At 52.3% G+C, this 23816-nt stretch overlaps 1 protein-coding gene across 2 annotated transcripts in view; it reads left to right on the forward strand.

The window, feature by feature from the left end:
- Positions 1-23816, forward strand: part of NTN1 (netrin 1) — a 184972-nt gene that overhangs the window by 118838 nt on the left and 42318 nt on the right. For both annotated transcript variants that reach the window (XM_084761866.1, XM_084761865.1), the window contains exons 3-5: positions 2662-2850; positions 18778-18927; positions 22374-22427. In XM_084761866.1, coding sequence (XP_084617992.1) covers positions 2662-2850; positions 18778-18927; positions 22374-22427 — 393 coding nt within the window. The remainder of the gene's footprint in view (positions 1-2661; positions 2851-18777; positions 18928-22373; positions 22428-23816) is intronic.

Consider the following 23816-nt stretch of genomic DNA (forward strand, 5'->3'; position numbering starts at 1 on the left):
TCCTGTGTCCCCCACAGTTCATGCATGGACTAACTAGCATGTAGCTAGAGCAGCGCATATGTGCGGGTTGACTGTTACTCAGCTGCAGGTATCGAACGGCTGAGCAAGTTCCAGGTGACAGGAAGTTAAGGACTGGAAGACGTTGGGGTGAGGGAGGAAATCAGGAGCTGGCTCTTGGTCCTCTTTCTCCTTCCAGTGAGGTTTCTGGTTAAGGGGTGGAGTTGGGGAGCCCTTGCTTCTCTCACCCCCAACCCCGCCACTCTTCATGAACCTGAGATGCAGCTACAGGGCATCTGCAGGAATCTGCCTTATCCTAACACTCTAGCTAGCAGGAACATAGCTTAGCATCTCTGTGAGAGACTGGGGGACCCGCTAGGTAAACTACCAAGTCATTCGAGTGGGGCTGGGGCGGGGCTCCCTGATCTGGTTCAGGCTGGGTCCCCCACCCCCATCTCTCCTGAGTTGACCTCTGTTCTCACAAAGCTGCCCTTTCCTTCCCGCCTTGAAATCGGATAAGGAAACCAATACCTAATATTTTTGCCTGGGAGAGAATCGGGAGATAAACAGGAAGGCACGAGGGATTAGGGCGACTCTCTGAGGCAGGGCCCACGGCTGGGCTGGTGGGAGTTGGCTGACACCTCTTTGTGGACCTGAGGGATCCAGATGTGAGCCGCTTTGCCCAGTGCATTTTTCCATTTGTGTAGAGAAAATAAAACAAAGAGAAAAGAAAACAAGCTGTAAAATACTTTGCAGAAGTCTGAGCATGGTGATTATGGCTTGATGCTCCCTGACAGCCCCAACAGGGGCAGGGGGTTCTTTTTGATGTTGGCCTCGGAGTTTTCTTTTGTGTGACCGATTGTTTGGAAAGCACCTTTTGTTGGTGTGAGGTGTGCATGGAAGGAGATTCTAGCCTGAGCTTTCCCAAGGGCTAAGGCAAGCAGCACCACATTCCCAGAAGGGCTCAGGCCTGATGGATGCTGAGCAGCTACAGCCTTTTGTAGAGAGGCACCCTCTGACAGAGGGAGACATGGCTATGTGTCTGCCTCCAGGAAGGAGCAAAAGATGCTTCTGGGAGGCCTTTCTGTGTCCAGAGAGTGGGGAGACCCTGGGAGTCCTTGCAGAATCCTGGCCCTTGGGCAGGTGCACCAGGTCCTGGGGGTTCTGGCCTTTCGTTCAGGTTTCGCTGATATGTGTGGTGACCCGGGTCATCTTCTCTGGGGGGCAGCCTAGCAGCAGGGAGACCTACCTGCTGCTGGCCGGGACTCCTCAGTGCTGGGCAGGTTGGCTGGTCACAGAGCGCCTCTGAGTAAGTCCTATCCCTCGCCTTGCTCAGTGAGTCCAAAGAGACAGTGAGCGTGTATGAGGGCGGAGACGCAGTTTCTGTGTGCCGGGTTGAGCTCGTCACCTGGGGACACCGGCTCAGGGACACCCTCCCAAGGTTCTTGGGAGTCAGATCTCTTCCCCAATCCAAACTGGCCTCTGGACCGCAGGGCAGTCAGCGTAGTTAACACCGCCATGAAGGTCCTCCTCCACCTCCGCTTGTCAGTTGAGCGACTTAACAGGCGTGTGATTTGGGGACTGACTGACTCCTGGAAAAACATTTAGAGGACAACAGGCACAAAGATCTAAGCAGCAGCTGTAAAATAAGTAAGAATAGCATCCCAATGAGAAACCGGCAAGAGACATTTACAGCTTATATAGTAGAAAAGGCAACTGCCTTAAGCCAGCTATAGAGAGGAAAACTGGTCCATGGCCTGACACAGGCAGTGCATTCGCGGAGATGAAAATGGAGGTAAGAGGAGATGTGTCCTCCTCTTCTGTAATCATAGACCCAGGTGGATATCGTGTGCGGGTCTTTTCCCTAGAAAATTCGCAAACATTTTTTAAATGCCAAATATGTGTTGTTATTCTTTTCAAGGATGAGGTGAAATGAGTGCTTCTTCATATAGATGCAATCCCCGGGCCCCATCCCCACCCCGATATTTTTGCATCCCTTCAGTTGTTTGACTCCTATAGATATAGAGGCAAACAGAGGCAGGCTGGAGAGGAAGGGGGCGATGTGGAGCAGGAGGGTCCAAGTAGAGACCTCAGACTTGAAGCTGGAGGTGAGGGCTTGTGGGTCGTGAGCAGAGAGGTGGTGTGCGATGCACAGTCGGGCCTCAAGAAGCATCCGGCCAGGCGGGGCTCAGGCACTGCCCTTTGAGCTGAGTGCATAGACCCGACAGAAGTGGGACTGGCCGGGAGAAGAGCGGCAGAAGAGAGCTGAGGGTCCTCTGCGCGCTGGATGGTGGGAAGGCGAGGGGGCAGCTGGCTTCAGAGTCCCTGGTGGCAGGAAGATGGGTGAGAGAAAGGACGTGCATCTGGATGGTAAAGGGGAAACTGAGGCACCTAGGTATGGCCTGTTCCTGCTAAGAGGCTTAAGCACGTTTCTTTCTCCTTGCTCTAGAGGCTTCAAGTCTGAGGACACCACCATGTGGGAGGCCTCAGCCATGGTACCGTGACCTACTCGGTCAGTCAGGGTTTTTAAATGCCAGCGAGGAAGCTAAGGAAAGGCTCGCAGAGCAAGGGCTATCCTGCCGGGGCACCCGAGATGGTCCTGTTCCCAGAGTTTCACTCCCCCAAATCCCCTGGGCTGATGGCTTCTTTCTGGTTCCCCTGCAGCCTGCAACTGTAACCTTCATGCTCGGCGCTGCAGATTCAACATGGAGCTCTACAAGCTGTCGGGGCGCAAGAGCGGGGGTGTCTGCCTCAACTGCCGCCACAACACTGCTGGCCGCCATTGCCACTACTGTAAGGAGGGCTTCTACAGGGACATGGGCAAGCCCATCACCCACCGAAAGGCTTGCAAAGGTAGGTTGTTTAGGTTGTTTGGGGGGCTAGGGGGCAGGGATATTCAAGGACACTAGACCTCCCGTTCTTTCCCTCCTCATTTTCTATTTTTTTTTTTAGTTCCCTTACAAAGCAGACTACATGTGTGTGCACACGTACACACATACACCACCTGTCTTTGTCTTTCCTCTGTCTCTGTCTCTCTGTCTCTGTGTGTGTGTCTGTGTCTCTCTGTCTGTTTGTCTGTCTGTCTCTGTTTCTCTGTTTGTCTCTCTGTCTCTCCCTCTCATATCTCTTGAGGCCTCCCTGGTATTTGGAGATGAAAGCCAAAACAAAACACATGGAGACATGGTTCAAAGAAGAAGGCAGTAGGTGTGATTCCTTGTGAGGGTGCAGGGCCAGGCTCCCGACACTCCCCCCTTTGCCTCCCTCCTCCTCCTCAGCGTCTCCTCAGCACAGGTGTGCCGCATACCAGAGGACCCAGAGAGTCATGTTCACCAGGCTTACTGTCGGGACAAAGGACTCTCTTTTTCTAACCCCTCACAGACGCGCTTCTTCTTTGGATATGTTCTCACTGCCTCCCTGTCCCACCCCCAACACACACACACACACACACACACACACACACACACACACACACACACACACACACAGTCACAGCGATCAGGGTCTCAGAGGGAACGTTTAATCCATCTGCAAATAGCTTTACTCTTCAGGACAAAAAAAAAAAAAAAAAAAAGAGGAGACGGGAGACTATTTTTGTTCACCGAAGCAAGCACTAATGTTTTAACTTTCTGCTGTTTGTTTTTCTCTCACCAACAAAAATGAAGCAAGCAATGGTCAGGTGACTCAGAGGAGCTGATGAAATGCCAGGAAACTGAAGGGGGGGGGAGTAGCCCCGCCCTCCACATTGGGAATTCCAGGGACTAAGGATTTCTTGCACCTTTGTTGGGGTCTAGGGCCAGTTTGCCCTAGCACGAGATGTTTACATTCAAAGGCAATGGGTCTTTAGGAACCTTGATGACTCAGGAGGGTTGCCAAGCCTCGGCAGCCGGCTTCAGCTTCAGAGGAACTGAACAGAGGAACAGAAAGGGCGACCTTTCTGAATGCTGCTCACCCCTGAATGAAGCAGAGGTGTTTCTATAACTGGAAACACACCAGGTGTTGGGCACCTGTGTGCAGACTGGTTGTATAACTTGAGGGACCCAGAGCAAAGTGAAAATACAGGGCTCCCTATGCAAAGGTGATAAAGAGTCTCAGCACCACGGTGGCAGAGCTTCAGCGAAGTGTGTGCCTTTGTGAGGCTCGAGCCACCTCTGCTCACACAGAGCACCTCCCTGCTAACCCAACAACAGCAACCCAAGCCCCACTGGCTCTGCACACTCTCCTCCGAGAGCGAGAGCGAACTCCCGGATCCCACATGTTCAGGTGAGCAAGGTGCTCCAGGAGACGGACGGGCAGGTCGCCCAGGCAACGATGTTCTCCACTGCCAGGAAGGCATGAGCAGGGCAAGACTAGGAGAGGGTTTGAGGTCTTCAGAGAACAGAGTTGGAAGGTATCCTATACCCAAAGCGTCTGCCCTCTGTTTTTCAGAAGAAATAGAAGCTGGGATCTTGTAAACTGGCGGGCACTGATTTATCGGTCATTTGCCCAATGGCAGCCACTTCAGTGGTCAGGAAAACAGGAAGGTCTTGGTGAGGAAGGATGCTGGCTACTTCCTGCTCTGCTTGGTTTTTCCCTTTGAGGCAGAGGTGCTCAGATACCTCAGCCAGCTGGGGCCGGGGAGTGGGTAGGTACAGACAGAGGAGCGGTGTTCCAGTTCTGTGACTTCAGATGCTGGGGCCAGCCCAGGTGGCTGTCTTCTGCTGCAGCCCTGGACATCAGCTGTCCCCAGCCTTAGGTGGAACCTAAGACTAACTTGAAGAGGGGGAAGCTAAGATGGATCCTGGTCATGGAGAGACAGGAAAGGGTGTGTGGAAGAAAGGCAGTGATTTAGGGAACCCCCCCCCCCCCCACCTTGGTGAGGAAAGACAGTGCTTTCCTGATTCTTCTGATGCTGCACCCTGATTGGTGAGGAAAGGTGTAGTGTGGGAAAAAAAGGCATCTGATTGGTGGAGAAGAAATCCCCTGAGAGTTCTAGGTCTCTACCTCCTGCACTTCCCTTCCTGAGTGTCCTTAGGGCACATGGGGGTCCTTTGAATACCCTTTATGGATACTTCTTGTCAAGAAGTGACAGCGTGAGGAGCAGTTGAGATGCTGCTGCTGCGTGGGGAGAGGTGTGCCTCTGCGTCTCTTGGTGAAAACACCTACCCCTCTTCTAGCACACAGGGCCCTTAAGCCAGTTCCTTGCACACAAGCTTGCTGGCCCCCAGTTTTGTGCTCTTGTGACAGCTTGCTCTTCAAGGAGTCCAGATGTTGTGGCTATCGCTCTGCCCCTAGTCCTAGCCTCTGGAAGTGCCCCCCCCCCCAGGAGCCCCATGCTAGGCCCTCACAAGAAGGCTGCACTTCTTTGCTTTACCCTCATTTCACAGAGGATAACTGGCTCTCTACTCCCAAGTTGGCTGGGGAATGGCCGTGGGGCCCTCTTTACCCCCTGACTTCTCAGGGCCTGGGAGGGGCCTGGGAGGTTCCCGGGCAAGGGGCCCGAGGCCACCCATACACTGTTGGTGATTGGCTGGCTGGAGACCTTGTTCAGTGTCGAGCAAGGGTGGACCCAGACAAGAACAGCCTGGAGCAAGGGCATTTGATTCCAAACATTACTATGCAGGCTCCCCATTTGGGAAGTTTCATAGCAACAAATTTGTTGGGGTCTTTCTCCCCTCCCCTAGCTCAGGAGCAAACCGGGCCTGGCAGGGTTGGTGCATACAAAAGGCTGTAATAAACATGCCCAGGGAACAGGCCGCTGCACTCTGGGCTATTCAGCGCGATTTCACAGCGCTAGGCCAGCCTCATTATGGTGTGGGCTGTTGTCCTATACAAAGTCAGATGAGCTGAATCTCTCCCCTTTCTCTGCAAAATGGTTTGTGAATGATACTCGTCCTGGAATCTGTCGGAGGATTGGGAGGTTTTGTTTACCATCTGACTTCTTTATGGACTTAGCGGGCACTTTTTCTTTTTCTTTTTCTTTTTTTTTTTTTTTTAGAGCCCCCAAAGAAGACGTTTGCTATTTAACCATCTCAGCCGTGGTTCCATTGATAACAATATTAATTTATCATTTCCCCCAAACCATCTGTGATGGATAAAGACATTCCGGGAGGCTCCCGTGAACCGAATTGTGATGAGAATTAAGAAATTAACCACCACATCTAGCTTCCCCATCACAAAGGGCCCTTCCGTTCCATCTCACTGAGCAGCAGCCCGGTCTTCCCGCTCCTTGCCCTGCCCCCTTCACTTCTACACTGAATGTGGTTGAAAGAAGGCTGCTAAGAAGGTACCGGAGCCTCTGCAGGATGCGATCATTAGCGGCACAGAAGCAGTGCATTCATGATGCTCGCATCACCCTTTATTTCTTCTGTAGCTCTCCAAGGGTTGGGGGGATGTTTGCGGAACGAGAGAAGTGAGACCCCCTGTCCAGTCCCCTCTGGCTTTTGGGGGCCACTGTGTGGAACTGTCTCCCTCAACCCCACCCCTAGTAGCATTTTCCTTTGGGTTTTTTTTTTTCCTTTCCCTTCCTGGCATCATAAGCATATTTTCCCCAATTTGTCATTCTTGGTTGTGTATGAGAATTACCTGGGATGTTGCAAAGATGCTACATGGGTCCCACCCCAGAGATTCTGGTTAATGGATCCAAATGAGATGCAGACACCTGGCCTTGGAAAAGCTCTCCGAGGCTGAGAGCTGTCTAGGCAGGGTTGGCGCATAAGAAATAAAGATGGCACGTTGCTTTTGCTGTAGATGCAGCAGGGAAGACTTTAGGGGTAGCCTAGGCCCCACAGTTTATTCCTCTGAGGGGAGAGATTACTAAGTGATGAATTCAAACTTTGTTTTTAAAGATTTATTTATTTATTATTATGTATGCAGTGCTCTGCCTGCACGTACTCCTGCAAGCCAGAAGAGGGCGCCATATCACATTACAGATGGTTATGAGCCACCATGTGGTTGCTGGGAATTGAACTCAAGACCTTTGGAAGAGCAGGCGGCGCTCTTAACCACTGAGCCATCTCTCCAGCCCCAAATTCAAACTTCTTAAGGACTCTTCTGATGAAAATATGGAGGGGGCACTTAAAGCTCTTTCCATTTTAAATCCTGCTGGGTGAGACAGGCATGTCATTGTACGAACATGTGCTTAGGTGCACGCATCAGGGTCTCAGCAGAGCTGAGCGCCCCCCATACCCCTCTTCCTGACTCTGTGGCAGTGCCCACTCACCCCATTTTTTGGGTCCCCTGTGTCAGTTCCACTTTCTGTCATAATTTGGGTGGTTCAGGCAGAAGGATTTTTTGCCCGAGGCAAGAAGACCAGCAGTGGCTGTTCAGTGCAGCTCTAGCTTTGAGCACAAAAGTCCCCATCCAGGAAGTGGACTCCTGGTTGCAAGGAGAGAAAGAGGCAGCTCAGATCCTAAAACAGGAGAGAAAAGTCCCAGGAGAGCTTACCTCAGTGTGGCCCTGTTGCATAGCTTTGCCATGATCTCTTGGGGATGAGAGAGAGTCCAAATTGCAGCTACAGGTATCTACAGGTGTGGTTCTGTGGATGCACAGGGTTCCTGTAGACAGTCTCCAGGGCATTGGGCTGATCTCAGTTACTTTACCTGTGGAATTATCTTCAGGTTTCTAGTCACTGAGTCCCTTTCAGCTTTGACAGTCTTATATTCCACCTGCCGTTCTTCAGGAGTCAAAAACAAAAAAAATCTTACATGTCCTTGATTCAGCTGGGGTGAGGTGGAGGCGGCTTTCTTTATAGTAGTTTATTTGTGATTAGGGAGAGGTAGGGTGATTTTATTCAGAAGTCTTTACAAGGGACAAGTGTCCTTGATCCTGTGAGACTCACCCTCACCCCATGCAGTGCACTGTGGGGAGACAGCCCGGCACTGGAGCGCACACTTTCTGGGACTCTTTGCTACCTGTGCCTCCCCGGGTGTGGGTGTCCTTAGCCTTCTGGCTTTTTTCTCATTCTAGACTTTACGTGGACATTCCAGGGGTTCTTAGCACTTCACTAGAAAAAAAGACCCTGATCTTTGAGTTCCCCAAATTCGTGGTGCCCCAAGTCTTTCCTTGGGGCTTCTGCTACAGGACAGCAGGTGGAGCTGGCCTCCAGGCTCCAGGCCGGGGCTCCAGGGTCCACTTCTGGGTGAGGCATGCCTCAGCCTTCCTTCCTCTCTGGGAGATGGGCTGAGCGGCCCCTCTTCCTCCTTAGAGTCACAGTGTTAACTGAGTGAGGCCCTCTGCACCGGCACACACTGATGCTCCCTGTGATTATTTTTGTAAGCCCTGGGAACCGGAGACACCAGAAACCCCGACAGTTGTTAGTGGGCTCGCAGAACAGAGACCGCAGCTTATTTAGTTCTTTTGCTGTTTGCTTTCTGCGGTTATTTATTTATTTTGGTGACCCAGTTGGTTTCATTGGGGCTGCCTATAGGGGTCCTTACCAAAATGGCTACACTGCTGAAGGAAATTTCCTTTCTTTCCCCAATGACCGTTAATTACTTATAGCTACTCAGGGAGGGGCGGCGCCTTGTGAGCCCCTCCCTCTAGCTACTGTATCTGCCTATACGTCTTAGGAGAGGGGTGTTCAGGGACCTTTCTCCCAATGATGGGACAGGTCCAATGTTGGGTTTTGAGCCATTATTCACAATTGCTGTGGAATCAAAAGTGCACTAGCAATCAGTGCCACATTCCACAGACAGTGCTTTCGTCCACTGCGTCCCTTCCTCCAGCCCTTAGATTCTTTCCACTCTATCTTTGATGGAACCACTGCATCACGGGAAAGGTAATTACTCGAGAAATCCCGTCCAGGGCTGGGGATTTAATAGTTCTTATTCTCAGCATCTGCAGTTCTCACTGCCAGCTGAAAAAAAAAAAAAAAAAAAAAAAAAAAAAAAAAAAAAGAACTTCTCTGACCAAAGCTGACTAATTATCGGTACAAATATAATTATTTAGGTGGTAATTTGACAGGCATGCCCTGTCTATTTATGGCTTGGTGTGGAACATAGCACTTGGTAACTGGCCTCTCGGACAAAGATCTCTGCCTCTGTGTAGGCTCTGTGGCTGATTCCCACAGGACTGGACAGGGCCCCAGGGATGTGCCTGGTACTGTGGCACACTGTCCATAAAGGATTTGCATGCTTTAGAAGCAAAAATGACGAATGAGCCGAGTGTCAGAGATGTGCCCAGCAGCTGCTTGTGGAGGCTCGGCGCAAAGGTGGGGACAGCTGTATACAGCCAAGCGCGGTTCTGAAAGCCCCACTGCAGGAAGACTAGATCACAGCGGGGGGCCCACAGAATCCAGTTTGGAATTGTGGGCTCCCCTCCCCCGGACTTCCTGCTGTCTGCACCCTGATCTGAAAGTGCAAGGCGGTGCAACCTAACACATCTATCCTTCAGTGCCTCGTTAGCAACTGTTGCGGAGAGAGGAGAGCCTGGCCTGGAGGAGGTTGACACAGACAGCTGAAGCGAAGGCTGAGGATTATCCGTGGATTTCCACAGTCGGCTCCCCCACGCCCCATTAGCCCTGGAGAGTGTGGCCTTTGAGCTTGAGGTGACCCAGGATGCGAGGGGATTGGCACTCCCACCCCCTGCCACATTCTTTCCTCCAGACAGCAAGATGAAATGGGTTTCCTCAGAGGAGAAGGCAGCCGATTGGGCCCAAGTTTGCATCAATGTCAGTTATGAGATCATTGATGAAACATCGTCGCTGATTGGCAAGTGTTTCTTGCGGGCCTGGATGATACGCTGCGCAGCTTCTTTCCTGGGGGAGGTTGACAACAATGAAACCGACAAAAGGAAGCTAATCATGAGATGAGTTACAGGGAGAGAAAGTCAGCCGGCGAGGGGAAGCTCCGTGTAAGCCCCGGGGAAGATGGGACATTTGAGAGGAGACCTGGGGCGCGAGGAGAAAGCACAGAGGACAACAGCTCAGACCCCCAAAGTCAGGAAGCTTCAGAGGGTTTGGGGGAGGGGGGTCTCGGGTCAGAAGGGAAGGAAGTGCGGGGCAAGAGAGACACGACTCTGTTCGCATTTACAGAAGCTTGTTCCTTAAGACAAGCCCCAGTGGAGAAACAGCACTCCCACGGTCCTCCGTGCCCCTCCCCTCCCCCACCCAGGGGTGGGACGAACTCTCAATGCTCAAGAACTAGAAGGCAAACGGTCCAATTTAAAAACGGGCAAAATATTTGAACAGACACTTCCTTGAGGATGGACAGATGGCAAATAAATACATGAAACATTAGCTGACATCGGGGAAATGCAAATTGAAGTCACCATCAGGCCCCTCTCGTTGGGAAATTAAAAAAAAATATATATATATATATATATATATATATATATATATATATTAGCCACTTAACAATTCCAAATGCTTGGCAAGGACAGGGGCCTCCTGGAGCCGTCGCACATTGTCGGTGGGGATTCCACATGGTGTGGCTGCCCAGTGCTTCCCTGGAAAGTGAGACTCAGACAGTCATGACGCCAGGATCCTGCTCGCTGGTGTTTCTCCAAGAGTCATAAAAATGTAGGCCCTACAAAAACAAAAACGAAAAACAAACAAGCAAACAAAACCCCACTGTAGACAGATATTTATAACAGTCTTGCTTGTAATCGCCAATTGCCACAACCTAAGGGTGTGACAGTGGATGCACGGTCAAAGCGGACGCATACCCGCTGAGGAAGCGTGCTCAGCGTTCCTGAGAAACGAACTGATTCTAAGACTGCCACGGACACACCTCAAATGCATCTGGCTCCGTGGGAAAGGTTGGGCTCAGCAGATCGCACACCTGGAGATCCCATTTGCCCTCGTAGACACTGCGAATACTGTATCATTGAGGGATAAGACATTTGCAGAAGGTGACTAGAAGGGGGCTGACTGCAGAGGAAAGGGATTCTTGAGAGGACTGGACAGTTCTGGCTCCTGATGGAGGCAGTGACTAGAAGAACTGGCCTCGGTGATAAAAGTCTGTAGAAGTGCTCAGCAAAAAAAGAGTGCATTAGCCGGGCGTGGTGGCGCATGCCTTTAATCCCAGCACTCGGGAGGCAGAGGCAGGCAGATCGCTGTGAGTTCGAGGCCAGTGTGGTCTACAAAGCGAGTCCAGGACAGCCAAGGCTACACAGAGAGACCCTGTCTTGAAAAAATCAACAACAACAAAAAAAGGAGTGCATTGTACCCTGTACGAGATACAGTAACAATGGATGAGATCCCTTCCCTAGAGCTGTGGCTTGGTGGGTGGGTGTGTCCCCAGAGTGAGGTTCGCTGTTGGAAGCTAGCGTGTAGCGACATTAGGAGCAGTTGCGCCTTTTATTTTACACCCCTTTGGTTTTTCAAGACGTGATTCTCTGTGTAGCCTTGGCCTGGATCTCTCTCTAGACCGGTCTGGCCTTTAACTGAGAGATCTGCCTGCTTCTGTCTCCCGAGTGCGGGGGATTAAAGCGTGAGCCACCATCGCCTGGCGGGAGGTGTGGAACTGCAGGTGAGGCCCTAGAGCTGGAAAGATGGCTCAGTGGTTAAGAAAACTTACTGCTCTTCCAAAGGATCCCCGTTCGGTTTCCAGCACCCACGGCAGACAGCGCAACCGCCTATAACCCAGGTTCCAGGGCATCTGACAACCTCTCGCTGCCGCAGGTTCATAAACGTATGAATAACAAATATCAAATACAATTCTTAAAAGAGAGGCAGGGCCTAGTAAGCTGATACTTACTGTCTGCAGGGCCATCGCCTGGGGAGAGGATTCGCGTCAGTCTCCTGTGACCCTGCTTCCCATGGATTGCTGTAAGAGGAGTGAGTCTGGCCCTTGGAGCTGAGCTCAGCCCTTGGCCCAGTTCTTCACCAACACAGGGAAACACAGTAAACCCAGCTCTCCTGCATTCCTCCGGCTCCTTGTCTGACTATGTGCTCGCACACGTAGCTGTTTCTCTTTCTTCCTCTCCACTGCTCCAGGGTCTCTTTGTCCCCATCCCCTTCAGAGCCCTGAAGTCATCAAGAGCCGCACGCACCTGCCCCTGTGCCCTGCTCTCAGCACGTAGTCCCCTTCCCGGGCCTTGCTGAGCCCCCACCGCCTGCTTCCGCTTGTCTGTCCTCCATTGCAGACGCCTGGACGGCCTTGGCCATCTCTTGCACGTTTCTTCTCTTGGATGCTCCACAACCTCCTTTGGGGCGTTTGAAAGGAATGAGTGTTTAAACGCCTCTTTGTGGCCAGCCGTCTGTCTTTTACCTTGTGCGTCCTCTAAGCAGTAGGGGACAGGGTGTGTCCATCAGGCTGGACACGTAAGCACGAAGTGTGGGGATGCAGGAAGCCTTTGGCCCTTGTTTCATCTCAAGATGCCGGCCCTGTCTGTCTCCAGGGGCCCTGAAGCAGCTAAAGGTCAGTTGACCCCGCAGGGCCACAGAACCCTCCCTGTCTCTGTGTTCTTTGGGCGCTACATCCAGGTATACAGCCCAGCCTTGCTCAAAGCACAGAACAGCGGATCCCTGTCCTAGCTAAGTTTCTGTCGCTGTGATAAACACCGGGAACAAAAGCAACTTGGGGAGGACCTTTGTGTCATTTTACAGCTTAAGGTCCTCGTGAAAGGAAGTCAAGGGCAGGAACTCGGAGGCAGGGACAGACCATGGAGTACTGTTCTCTGCTAGCTTGCTCTCCGTGGCTTGTTCAGCTTGCCTTTTCAGACAACCCAGGACCACTGCCCAGTGATGGCACCACTCACCTTGGACTGCCTCCACCCACATCCATAATGAAAGCATCCCAAGGCTTGCCTGCAGGCTGATCTGATGGAGGCATTTTCTCAATTAAGGTGTCCTCTTCCCAGACTGCCCTGGCTTGTACCAAGGCTGACAGAAAGCTAACCAGCATGGCCCCCTAGGAGGTGTCGGGGCAGGCAGCCCTTGTGAATGAGCCTTGCAGGCCTTGAAAGCTGCATGCTCTCCTGATTGCTTCTGCCATCAACGGTTCCTAGGGAATCCTTGAAGAATCCTCGAGTTCTCTGATGGGGCAGGGCCCTGCTAGCCCAGATAAGGCAGCTTCTCTGCCTAGTATATTGCTTTGTGCCCTGGGAGGCTTAAGAGATGGAAGAAAGCCCCCCACACACACACACACATACTGGTAAGAAGTGCCACTAGCACTTGGCTTTCCAGCACTTTCTACTTTCTGGGACAAGAGTAGAGGATACACCACCACCACCACCACCACCATTACTACTACACGCAGGTATGCACGTGTGCATGCGTGCACGTGCACAACAATTCATTGGCTGATTGTGTGGCAAGGGTGGGGTCTCTTCTGAGGCAGGGCGCAAGTAGAATCTCTTGATTGAAGGTTTTGCTTGCTGACCTTAGCTGGCCTCTGAGAGGCCTTGATGCCCCCCCCCCAACTGCACTCCCTACTCAGGCCTTTGCTGGCCACCCTTTTAGAAACGGCTGTTAACACCCAGAGGCTTGTAGGAAATCGGAGCTGGGAGGAACTCTAGAGATCAGGGAAGCCCTAGCAGGTGTTCAGTCAGCTTGCTAGCATCTCAGATGGCCCAGAAATGTGACCTACCATAGAGAAGGTTTCTTTCCCTTAGCAAAGGTGGCTGGTGACTTCACTAGCTCCATGGGTTGATGACAGTCAGGTGATCTCCCCTAAAGTCCAGGGACTGGCCTGGGGAGAGCCCCTAGGAAAGAGGCAGCTTGTCTGGGGTGTAGCACAGCTATGCCAGTCTGCGCAGAGTGCTAGAACAAAGCGCTGTGCACCTGCTGACCTAGACAACAGATAGTTAATCTCTACTTATTCTGGAGGCTGGAAATTTAAGGTCAAGGTGCCATCTGGGCAGATTCCTTCTGAGGGCCAGGAGGGAGGGATCTGCTTCGGGCCTGTTTCCTGGGCTTGCAGATGGTCACTTCCATCCTGTGTGTGTTTCCTCTGTAGCCGCCTTGTACCTCATCCCTGTCTTGTGCAAGGACACCTGTCATTTATTAGAAGCTACTCCGATGACCTATTTTTACCTTAATTACCTCTTTAAAGAGTTCATATTCGTCTCGTGCGTGGGCACTTGGGATTAAGACTGCTGGGTATGAATCCTGGGGGCTTGGCGTGTGAGCCAACTATTAACATGAGGCCAAAGTAGTAAGTTTTCAGGGCGCCTGGAGGCCTGGGGGACAGCCACATGGTGTCTGGATTGAGGACTGGGGCTGTGCTTCTTCTGTCTTCCCATTACAAAGAGACCGATGCTTAGCCAGCACCCCCTCTTTCCCACAAGCCTGTGTTCTCGATTGCTGCCTCTTGAAGGTCCCGCCCCACTTGCTCTCAGTCCCTGAAGCCAAGGTCCTCAGGAAAAGTTGCCAGACTCCCCATAGGAGGCCCCCCAGAAGACTTCCAGCTGGCCCCATGAACTGCTGGAAGGGCCTGGCCTCTGCTTGCGCTCACCTGGTAGAACATAAGGACCACGCTTGAGTGTGGGAAGCCAGAGGTCAACACCAGCCACCTCAAGCCCAACTACAGCAGAGTTCTTAAAGTCCCCTCCATCAGTAAGGTGTAGGCACGGTCCTAGTGGCCTTGGACAGGGCACCCTGCAGCACAAGCCCCTCCCCCCATCCCCACCCAGGACACTGTGATGAGCCGCAACCATGAGGGTAAGGTCTATAGTCTGGATCCATGCAGAGGAAACCTTCCGTGGAATCTTGACTGCTGTCCTTGCAGAGAAGCCACCTGTGGTCCAGGGAGACAGAGGTACTAGTTCAGAGTCACTGGCAGGGACGGGCCAGGCCTCGGTCCTCTGTCATCTGGGTTCTTTTGAGCAGGCTGTCTGTCCCTGTCTGGTGATCCAGCACAAACAGCCAGGCACGTTCGTGGGAAACCCGGTCCTGCCATGTTCTCAGAGATCCGCACTTCCTTCTGGCCTCACAGTCTCTCTTCATGGAAAAACTTGTGGTAGCCTGTTTCCCATGAGCAGGTGCTGCCTGCCCCATGCAGACTGGCGACATGTATGGAAAGGGTTGACCTTCCTCTAAAACTCCTGGCTGGTTTTCAGGGAAGTGGGAGTCACCAGGAGGCCTTCCTGTGACAGAGGATGTTCTAGCCTGGGCCTTGTTCTCAGAAGAATTGGGGAAGATCTCTGGCCATGCCCTCATTGGAGCCCCTGCAAAGTAAAGGCTGCCTCCCCTGGCCTCATCCCCTAACAGAAACTATCCTGCTGGGTGCTAGTCACTGTGTGGGTGTAAGTGTGAGTGTGTGTGAATGTGTGTGTGTGTTTGTGAGTGTGTTTGTGAGTGTGTCTGTATGTGTTTGTGAGTGTGTGTGAATGTGTATGTGTGAGTGTGTGTATGTGTGTGTGAGTGAGTGTGTGTATGTGTGTACCTACATATTTCTAAGGGATTTATTAGAATGGCTTAAAGGCTATGGTCTAATCCAACAACAGCTGTGTGGTCTACCAAGGGAAGGTACAAGAATCCAGTAGTTGTTGAGTCCATGAGGCTGGATGTCTCAGCTGGTCCTCAGTCAATATCAGAATCCTGAAGAAGTGGGTGCCAATGCCGGTGAAGGAATGGACTTGCCAGTGAGTGAGGGCAAGCAGGCCAAGAGAGAGCCAGCTTCCTTCTTTCTTGTCCTTTCTAGAGACTACCAGCAGAAGGTGTGGCCCAGGTTAGAGGTGGATCTGCCCACCTCAAAGATGTGGGTTAGAAGTGGGTCTTCTCACTTTAAATGATTTAGTTACAAAAAAAAAAATCCCTCCCAGGTGTACCCAGCATTTGGGTTTTAGTTAATGCCAGATGTAGTCAAGTTGTCAGCCAGGAACAGCCATCACTCCACTGTAGAGGACTGCCACAGGACACTGCCATTTGGTGGCTTTTCTTCTCACACTTAACGCCTGTCCTTGGTGCTCAGAGGATGTGATGTGGGCCACCTCCTTCCCGTGTCTGTGGGCAAAGGTCTTACTCTGGGCTCATTCTCCTGAAAGTAGGAATGAGTGCCAGGTGGGTCTGCATCCAGGTTGGATTTGCCTGCAGCTAACAGCAAGCCTGCCTCACAGTGGCTCAGACCTGTCAGAGCTTAATTTCCCCGTGGAAGAACCAGAAACGCTGAGGGGTGTCCTGATGAGGTGAGGGGTCTGGGCATCCCCTCTCCTCGGGGCTCCAGGTCCTTTCCAGGTCTCATTTCTGTTGTGACTCCTCACTTGCCTGTTGCCTTGTCCTCCAACAGTCATACTCTTTTCTCAGGGGACATGTAAGAGAACACAGGTGTGCTGATGTGGTTGTAGAGTCTTTACGGGCACACATACCTCTGCTGGCAGATGCTGTGTTGGTGGCAGGATGCAGCCTGGTGATGGTTACATTGACCTGGATGTGATCCTTTAGTGACCCCTGAGCATAGATAAAATGACTTGTTGGTGTGGAAGCGTCGGTTAGACCAGACGCGTGGGTTCGTTTGCTTCCTATAGACTCTTCGGAGAAAGATCCGGAAACCCGCAGCGAGCATTAGCTTACACCTAAGCTAAAGATGAACTCTCAGGATGAGCTGACCATGCAGCATACATGCTAAGGACAGTCCGACTTCATCTGGTCGCTGCCCTACCCAGCGGTGGGGCCAGCCAAGGAGTCTGAGGTCTCCAGCTTTGCAAGGGTTAATGCTTAGTCTTCTATGCTCCTCCACCTGGGCCTTAAGACAAAGACAGCCTGGGCTGGTGCTAGTGCCTAGGTGTGATCTGCCTTGGAATCTTCCATGACCAAGTAACCTTTTGTGACCTCCTAGGGATCCAGAAATCACTTGCACACAGATGTATTGCATTGGCACCCGAGGAGAATGGTTGTAGCATGAATTTAAGGATCGCCAGTGGGCTAGCAGAGCAGGCCCAGGGAGGTCAGCTGGTGCAAGGGCCTGGCATCCCCATAGCCTATGCCCAAACCCACATCTGTGGCTCCTGACGGTGAGCTCCTGTGCTGGGGGCCCCCTACTTCCATACCACCAACTGAGAGGTGTGCCTGTGTCACTCACTTTTCCTACTCAAAAGGCCTTTCCAGCCACCCCTTCATCACTGTCATCCTCCCCACAGGCCACCGAGGCTGGATCTTTTATTACTAACTTTAAAAAGGGTACAGACTTGAATTTAGGGTACACGGACAAAGACAGACATCTCAGCAGAGACAATTCCTGGTCTGCAGTAATGTATTAGTTACTTTTTTTTTTTTCATGGTAGTAACAAAAGCAGCCCAAGGGATGACAGACTGAGTTTGGCTCACAGTCTCAGAGGGCTTTCACTCTCTGATGGCCAGGGCGCCCGCGCTTGAGCTTGAGGCAGCTTGTGTATGTGGAATGAACCAGGAAGTGGCAAAAACTGGAACCAGGGGGCAGGTACAGCCGTACCCCCAGTGACCTACTCTCCCCATCTACAGCCTTCAGAACCGTACCACACACTACATAACAAATGCTCAAGACGTGGGAGACCCTGTGAAGACCCTCTTCAAAAGTCAAACTCTAAGAAAGGAGCAAGAGAGGAACAGATGCAGGGAGACTGCGTCACAGGAGGCGGCAAGCTGTGGGCGCTCCAGGCCCCTCTGTCCTCCCTCCTGTCAGGCCCACACCCTTTCTCATCCCAGCACTTCCAGGAGTGTTTGCATGTTCTGGCATCACTGATACGAACACATGCTCCCGCTATCTTCCTTCTGCAGTGCTGTGGACAGGCTGGCTCTAATGCACACATTTCTCCCTCCTCTCTCTGATGTGCCTTACTGTGGCTTCCAGGCTGGAGGCCATAGGGAGAGGCTGCCTCTTCAGGGCCCACTGTGCTGAAGAGGGAATTTTTACTTTAGTTCTTTTGAAATCTCGGTTCTCCCTTACTTTTCTAGATAGATTTGTCCTCTTTGGGGACAGAAACAGCAGCATGTGGCATGAATTAAATTGGCTACAGAATACGTCACTGGGGCGCCCTGCCCTCCTGGGCTTCTGCAGCAGGAACAGGCACAATGCTGCCCCCCCCCCCCCCCCCCGCTTACCTTATCCCTTCACAATGGAGGCCACTGCTCAGGCACAGGTGCTCAGAACTTAGCAAGGTGCCTTGGTGGCCTCTGCCTGTGGGGGTGAATGTTGCTAAGAGCCTCATGGTGGTGGCAGAGATCTCTCCCCCAAAGCTGTGTCATGGCTGGAACACAGTGAGGGAGCTTTGAGATGTGGTTGGATGTGGGGCTACCCACCCACTGCTCACTCTTCAAAACCAGGAGGGCCATAAGGTTCGCGCAGTGGCCTCTGGCCTCAGAATCACTGGCCTTGCTTCACTCCCAGCTTGACTGTTTCATTCCTGGGAGGCCCCTTTGGAGGTTCACGGGTTTACCAGTTGCCCATCTAGTTGGAGTTTTAAGGTAAAGCCCCGGGGTTCTGGGCATCTGGCTGCTGAGCACGTCGGGGCAGCATCCTAGGCACCTCCCTCTGAACAGCATCCTTGAACATCGTCAGCTCCAGACCCTACTCCACCCAGGAACCCACAGAGGCATCTGGGAGGAAGCCAGCACCCCTCCCTACCCTCAGCGCCCCGAACTTCTACTCTTTGACATCCTATTTGAGCACCAGCCCTTCTCTTGGGCTTCAGAGGGGCTCCCTGGCTCCCCTCTCCGACTCCTCAAGGAACCCTCTGAAGTGGGTCCATCTTGGCTTTGGTTCTCCATTTCTTGTTATGTAGGCAATCCACCTCAGAACTTCTAGAACATGTGCGAGCTCGGTTAGGCCTGCCTGTTCTTTTTTCATTCATTTTTCCCCTTCTAGGGTAGGGTCCATGGGACGCCCCTGGGCAGGTAAGGGCACTGACTGTCTCTCTGACCCTTCTGTCTTGTGTTCTTCACAGCCTGCGATTGCCACCCTGTGGGTGCTGCTGGCAAGACCTGCAATCAAACCACTGGCCAGTGTCCCTGCAAGGACGGCGTGACAGGCATCACCTGCAACCGCTGTGCCAAAGGCTACCAGCAGAGCCGCTCTCCCATCGCTCCCTGCATCAGTACGTGCATCCTCCCCTCCCATCTGCTTGGGTCGAGGGGGGGGGAGGGGCTGCGGGGGGGGACCCCCATGGGGACTGCTTGCTGATGTCCAGTGGGTTTAGCCATCACCAGTGGGCATCTCTTCATTCATTAGTGCTTGGGTGAGACCCGGTGAAAGACTCCAGGCCTGGAAATTCTTTCAGAAGCATCTGCGTGCATTACCGCTAGCCTTTCCATAGCCCTCAGTCCTGACAACCACTCCAGGTGGGGCAGCGAGCCTCCTCTCTGGCAGGAGTCCCCACCCCTCTCCATTGCACTTTGACCCCAGGCCCAGTGGGGATGGGGGCCTGCCGCAGCTACAGATTAACAAAAGAACAGACCCAAAGCCTTGGACCTTTGCAAGTAGTTACTCAGGGTCTTGTGCAAGGCAGCTGTGGCCACCAGAGTGGGGTGACCCAAAGAGCCATTATGTAGAGAGGGCCGGTCACTCTGGCCTTGGCTCTGAAGGGTCTCTGTATTTTGTATCTACTAGGTCATGTTGCTGTGACCATGGGCAGAAAATGAGCTCTGGCTGGCGAGTCAGGCCTAACCCGGAGAGGTGATTCCTTGGCTAGGACTGTCCAAGCCAAGAAGGGACAGTGGGGCAGAGGAGAACGAGAAGGAGAGAGTCTCCATAAACAAGCTAGAGTCCAAGGGACCAAGAGGCTTCTCTAGAGAGCGGCTTGGCGAGCTCCTTCTCGGGGGTGGGGGTGGGGGTTGCCGCCAGCTGCTCTTTTTCATGGAACAGTGCCTTGTACCTTTTTAATGACTTAAACAAAAATCAAAGGAAGGATACTATTTCAAGACACAATAAAAAATAAAATAAATTTAAAAAAGCATGTGAAGTCACCGGGCATGGTGGTGTGAGCTTGTAATCCCAGCACTTGGGAGGCAGAAGCAAGAAGACTGAAGGTTTGAGGCTAGCCTGGGCTACATAGTGAGGCTCTGTATCAATTTTTTTTAAAAAAGCAGAAGGAAAAGAAAAAGGCATCCTGTCTGTAGCTGCTTCTGTGGAATGGCATAGCTGCAGCAGAGGCTGTAATCCACAGAGCCTGAAGTATTTACTGCTTGGCCCCTTTCAGGAGTCAGTCAGTCTCACTCTCTGAGATTCTCAGAGTCCCTTAGTGGGCTCCAGCGACTAATCAGTGAACAGGAATTGGAACAGCCCAAGACTTCGGTGCCTGGAGTCCCTTCGTGCCAGGAGCCACCAGAGTCCTAGAGTGTTCCTCACAGAATGTAGTCACCCCTGCCTCAACTAGGTGGGCACCTTAGTTCCCAGTGCACATCTCACCTGTCCCACTATGTGTGCTCATCTGTCCTACTGCACGTGGCCTTTGCTTCCAGAGCTCTGCTGGTTCCGGTAGCGATTCTGACCAGCCTATGAATGAAGAGTTTCTGCCAGGGTGTCCGTCCCCGTAGGTCCACTGTCAAGTAGATGACCCCGCACGAGTCTAAGGGACTGGCTTCTGGTGTCCTCCCAGGGCACAGCAGGTGGAGAGTTCATCCCCAGCATTGGACTGAAGGGAAGGAAAGAAATCCTTCTCATGGTGACATGCAAACACCAGTCTCACAGCCTATAGAACCCCTTCTCTCTGTGCACCCCAAAAAACTATGAGACGAGCAATTGGAAACCCAGGAATATCTATCTGGGCCTCGGGAAATGTGTTCTGCCACTTGGTAGCTTTTTTTTTTTTTTGAGATGGAGAGGAGCTGTCAGGATGCTCAGAATGGCAAGTACTAACATTTCAAAATTCCCTGGTGGGGAAAGAACACAGTGAAATGACCTTTCAAAACCGGCGCCTGCGTCCTCCCACACGCTCTGTACTTTCTGAGTTGCTTTTTGAAAAGGGAGGGCTTAGGGCGAGGACAAAAACTCCCACCTGACAGTCGATCTGGGCTGCACTCTGGGATGTCCTGCTTCGTCCCAGCTCAGGGAGCCATTGATCTTGTATGTGCATCCCCACCTTAGACACTGAGTTTGGATGACCAGTGTGCCCCATGGCCACTAGCCGTGAGTCACCTGCAGTATTAGGCCAGGCCCCTCGGATGCTGCTCCCCAAGAGTATCTGCTGGGACCAGCCTGGCCTTTAGGGCTCAGAACGGGCCTGGTTGGTCCTAGGTCCACCTTCCTAATGAGCTGCTGAGGTGGGGGCCACCTGAGACGTTTGTGATTGATGTCACCTGAGAACAGCTCTGCTCCTCACTGTGGGCTGTGCCCTCTGCCTCTGCTTCCTAAAAGGCACAACGCACGCTTCCTCTAGGAGCCGCAGAGCTCAGGAAGGGCTAGAGTCCAAGGTCAGAGCAGAGTCTTAGCACAGAGTCAGATGCTGGCTGCAGACAGCAGGGTCGGAGGTCATTCACCAGGGCTGATGAGCGGTTCTCAACCTTCCCAACGCTGCGACCCTTTAATACAGCTCCTCATGTTGTGGTGACCCCCAGCCATTAAAATCATTATGTTGTTACGTCGTAACTGTAATTCTGCTACTGTTATGAACTGTAATGTAAACATACAACACGCAGGATATCTGATATGGGACCCCCCTGTGGGGGTCGGGACCCACAGGTTGAGAACCGCTGCCTTAGAGGGCCTTTTGATCCCCGGTTTGGCCTTGTCTAGAAAGGAAACTTAAACTGTTGACAGCTGGTGGCCATATCAATAGAGCTGACTGGCTGAACTTTACCTTGCCGGAGCACAGGGATGGGTGCAGGAGGTGGAAGGGAGGAGCTGTTATTCCAGGTAGAAGGAACTAGTCAAGACAAAGATCGTGCCCCTGTGAGCCCAGCCACCTTCAGTCACGTCCCAGTCCACCAGCTCACAAAAGGCTTTAGCCAGCCTGAGGGAAGCCTGGGGAAACTAGGGCCAGGCCACAGATACACCTGTCCTTGTGACAAACTTCCCCAAAGGCAGGTTCCCCCAGACCCTCACTCACAGTTTCTGCTTCTAGATCCTTCTTTTCACCTGTGAGTTAACGCTGTAGATGAGCGAGGCTGAGGTAGTCGTCTCATGATGAGCAGAGAACCTAAGGAACCGCAGGGCGGAGCCATGTGTGTGACTGTCGATAGTAGGCCTGAGATGGGCATGCGTGTCAGGTCCTGGGTGGAATAACATCAGCCCTGTGGACCGCCAGCCCCCCTGCTGCCCCCGCTCCTGACCCTCCGTGACAGATGCCGCCCCTTCCCAGTGAAGACAGGAGAACACACTGCCGTGCCCAGGCTCCCTAGGATCTGCTTTTAGTTCCCAGTTTCTCCTGACTTTTTGTTCCTTTGAGCTGAGCTGTGGTGTGGGCATGGGGGAGGGAGGCTAGACAGTTGAGAAGAGTCTGTGCTGAGACCCTTTTTTTTTTCTCAAGAGGGGGAGATTTTCCTTTTTTTTTTTTTTAATTTTAACCTCTTTTCTATCTCTCCCCCTTTTCTGAACTTCATGAAGAGATTCCTGTAGCGCCACCCACCACTGCAGCCAGCAGCGTGGAGGAACCTGAAGGTGAGACGTCTCCTTAGTTTTTTGCTTGTTACATTGGCTGTTTGTTGGGATATGAGAGGGGACATGAGCTGGGGCCCAGATCCTTCTGAGACACTCCCCCCTGCTGCCAGCTGGGCTCTGTTTTGTCTAAGTGGTCCCCCTCAGCTGTGCTAAAGAAGGAACCACTGAGCACTTCATTATAACTCTCCTAAGAATAAAGCTGGAGGATGTTTTAAAAGAGCCGAAGGCTAAGAGCCCCGGAAGTGGAACTCTCCCTCCTTGCCCTCGGAGGTTAAGAAGGTGCCAGAACCTCAGAAATACTAGCGCTGAGGACTCCTCTTCTTCCTGGGGTTGCTGGAGAGGAAAGAGTCCCTGGGCACTGGCTCATGGTCAGAAGTCAGGAGCTCCGAGACCCAAGAAGGGAAAAACAATCCCATTTTCACCACCACCTGTTGCCTGAAGACCCAGCCTCTCCTTCTTGACAAAGGTAGGTTCCAACCATGGCTGCCCACAGTGTCTGTGTCATGCTCACCATAGCAACTGGAGCTGTACTCACATTACAGACTCCATGCAGATGCCACAAGATACTGCGTGTGCCCTCTGGCTGCTCCAGTCGCCCGAGGCCCCACACCCACTGCTAGATGCTCTTCTGCTGTTATCAAGAAAGCACACCCATAACATGGCCGCACCACCAACTTAGGAGAGTTCGGATAACTGGACTTCTATAGTATTTTCCTATGCACAGATAGATGCCCCTTGCCTTCGGAGGGCGTGGCTTTCTGATAAGATTATTGTGAGAGATACTGTAAAATGCAGTGTTTATCCACTGAGCCATTTGCTCCGCTCCAGAATTTCAGTTATTTTCTTTAGTTAAGATTTGTGTCTGTGTGGGGGTATATGTGCAGGTGCCCTCAGGGTCCAAAACAGCGTGCTAGATGCTTTGGAGTTGGCTGTGAAATGCCTGGTGTGGGTGCTTGTGTTCTCTGGAAGAGCAGCAATGCCTTTAACCAACCGAGACATTTCTGCAGCCCCCAAATTTGATTCTTGATACTGCAATGACTTGGTGGATGTGTGTCTAGTCAAAGTGACAGCGAAACTCCTGGACCTGTGGGCCGTGCAGGGGCAGCGTACACAGCTTGCGGTAGGACAAGACGGACTTTAATGGTCTGTCTCCCAGAAGTCTTCCAGGGCCTTGCAATGTGACTTTGGGTTTCTTGTAATTACCTTTGGCTTTTTAACCTTTTAACAAAATCGGGCACTTCAAGGAGAGTTGGGGTCCCGTGTGAAGCATCAGAAGGTTTTCGGCTTCTTGGACAAAAGTCTAAAACAGCTGTGGTGCTTCGGAATCAAGCCTGAGGCCAGGGGAGGGCTCCACAACAGCCTCTCCTCTGAGCCACACCCGCCCCTAAA

This window comes from Acomys minous (assembly GCF_964271855.1).
Source record: "Acomys minous genome assembly, chromosome: 16".
Taxonomy (NCBI): Eukaryota; Metazoa; Chordata; class Mammalia; order Rodentia; family Muridae; genus Acomys; species Acomys minous.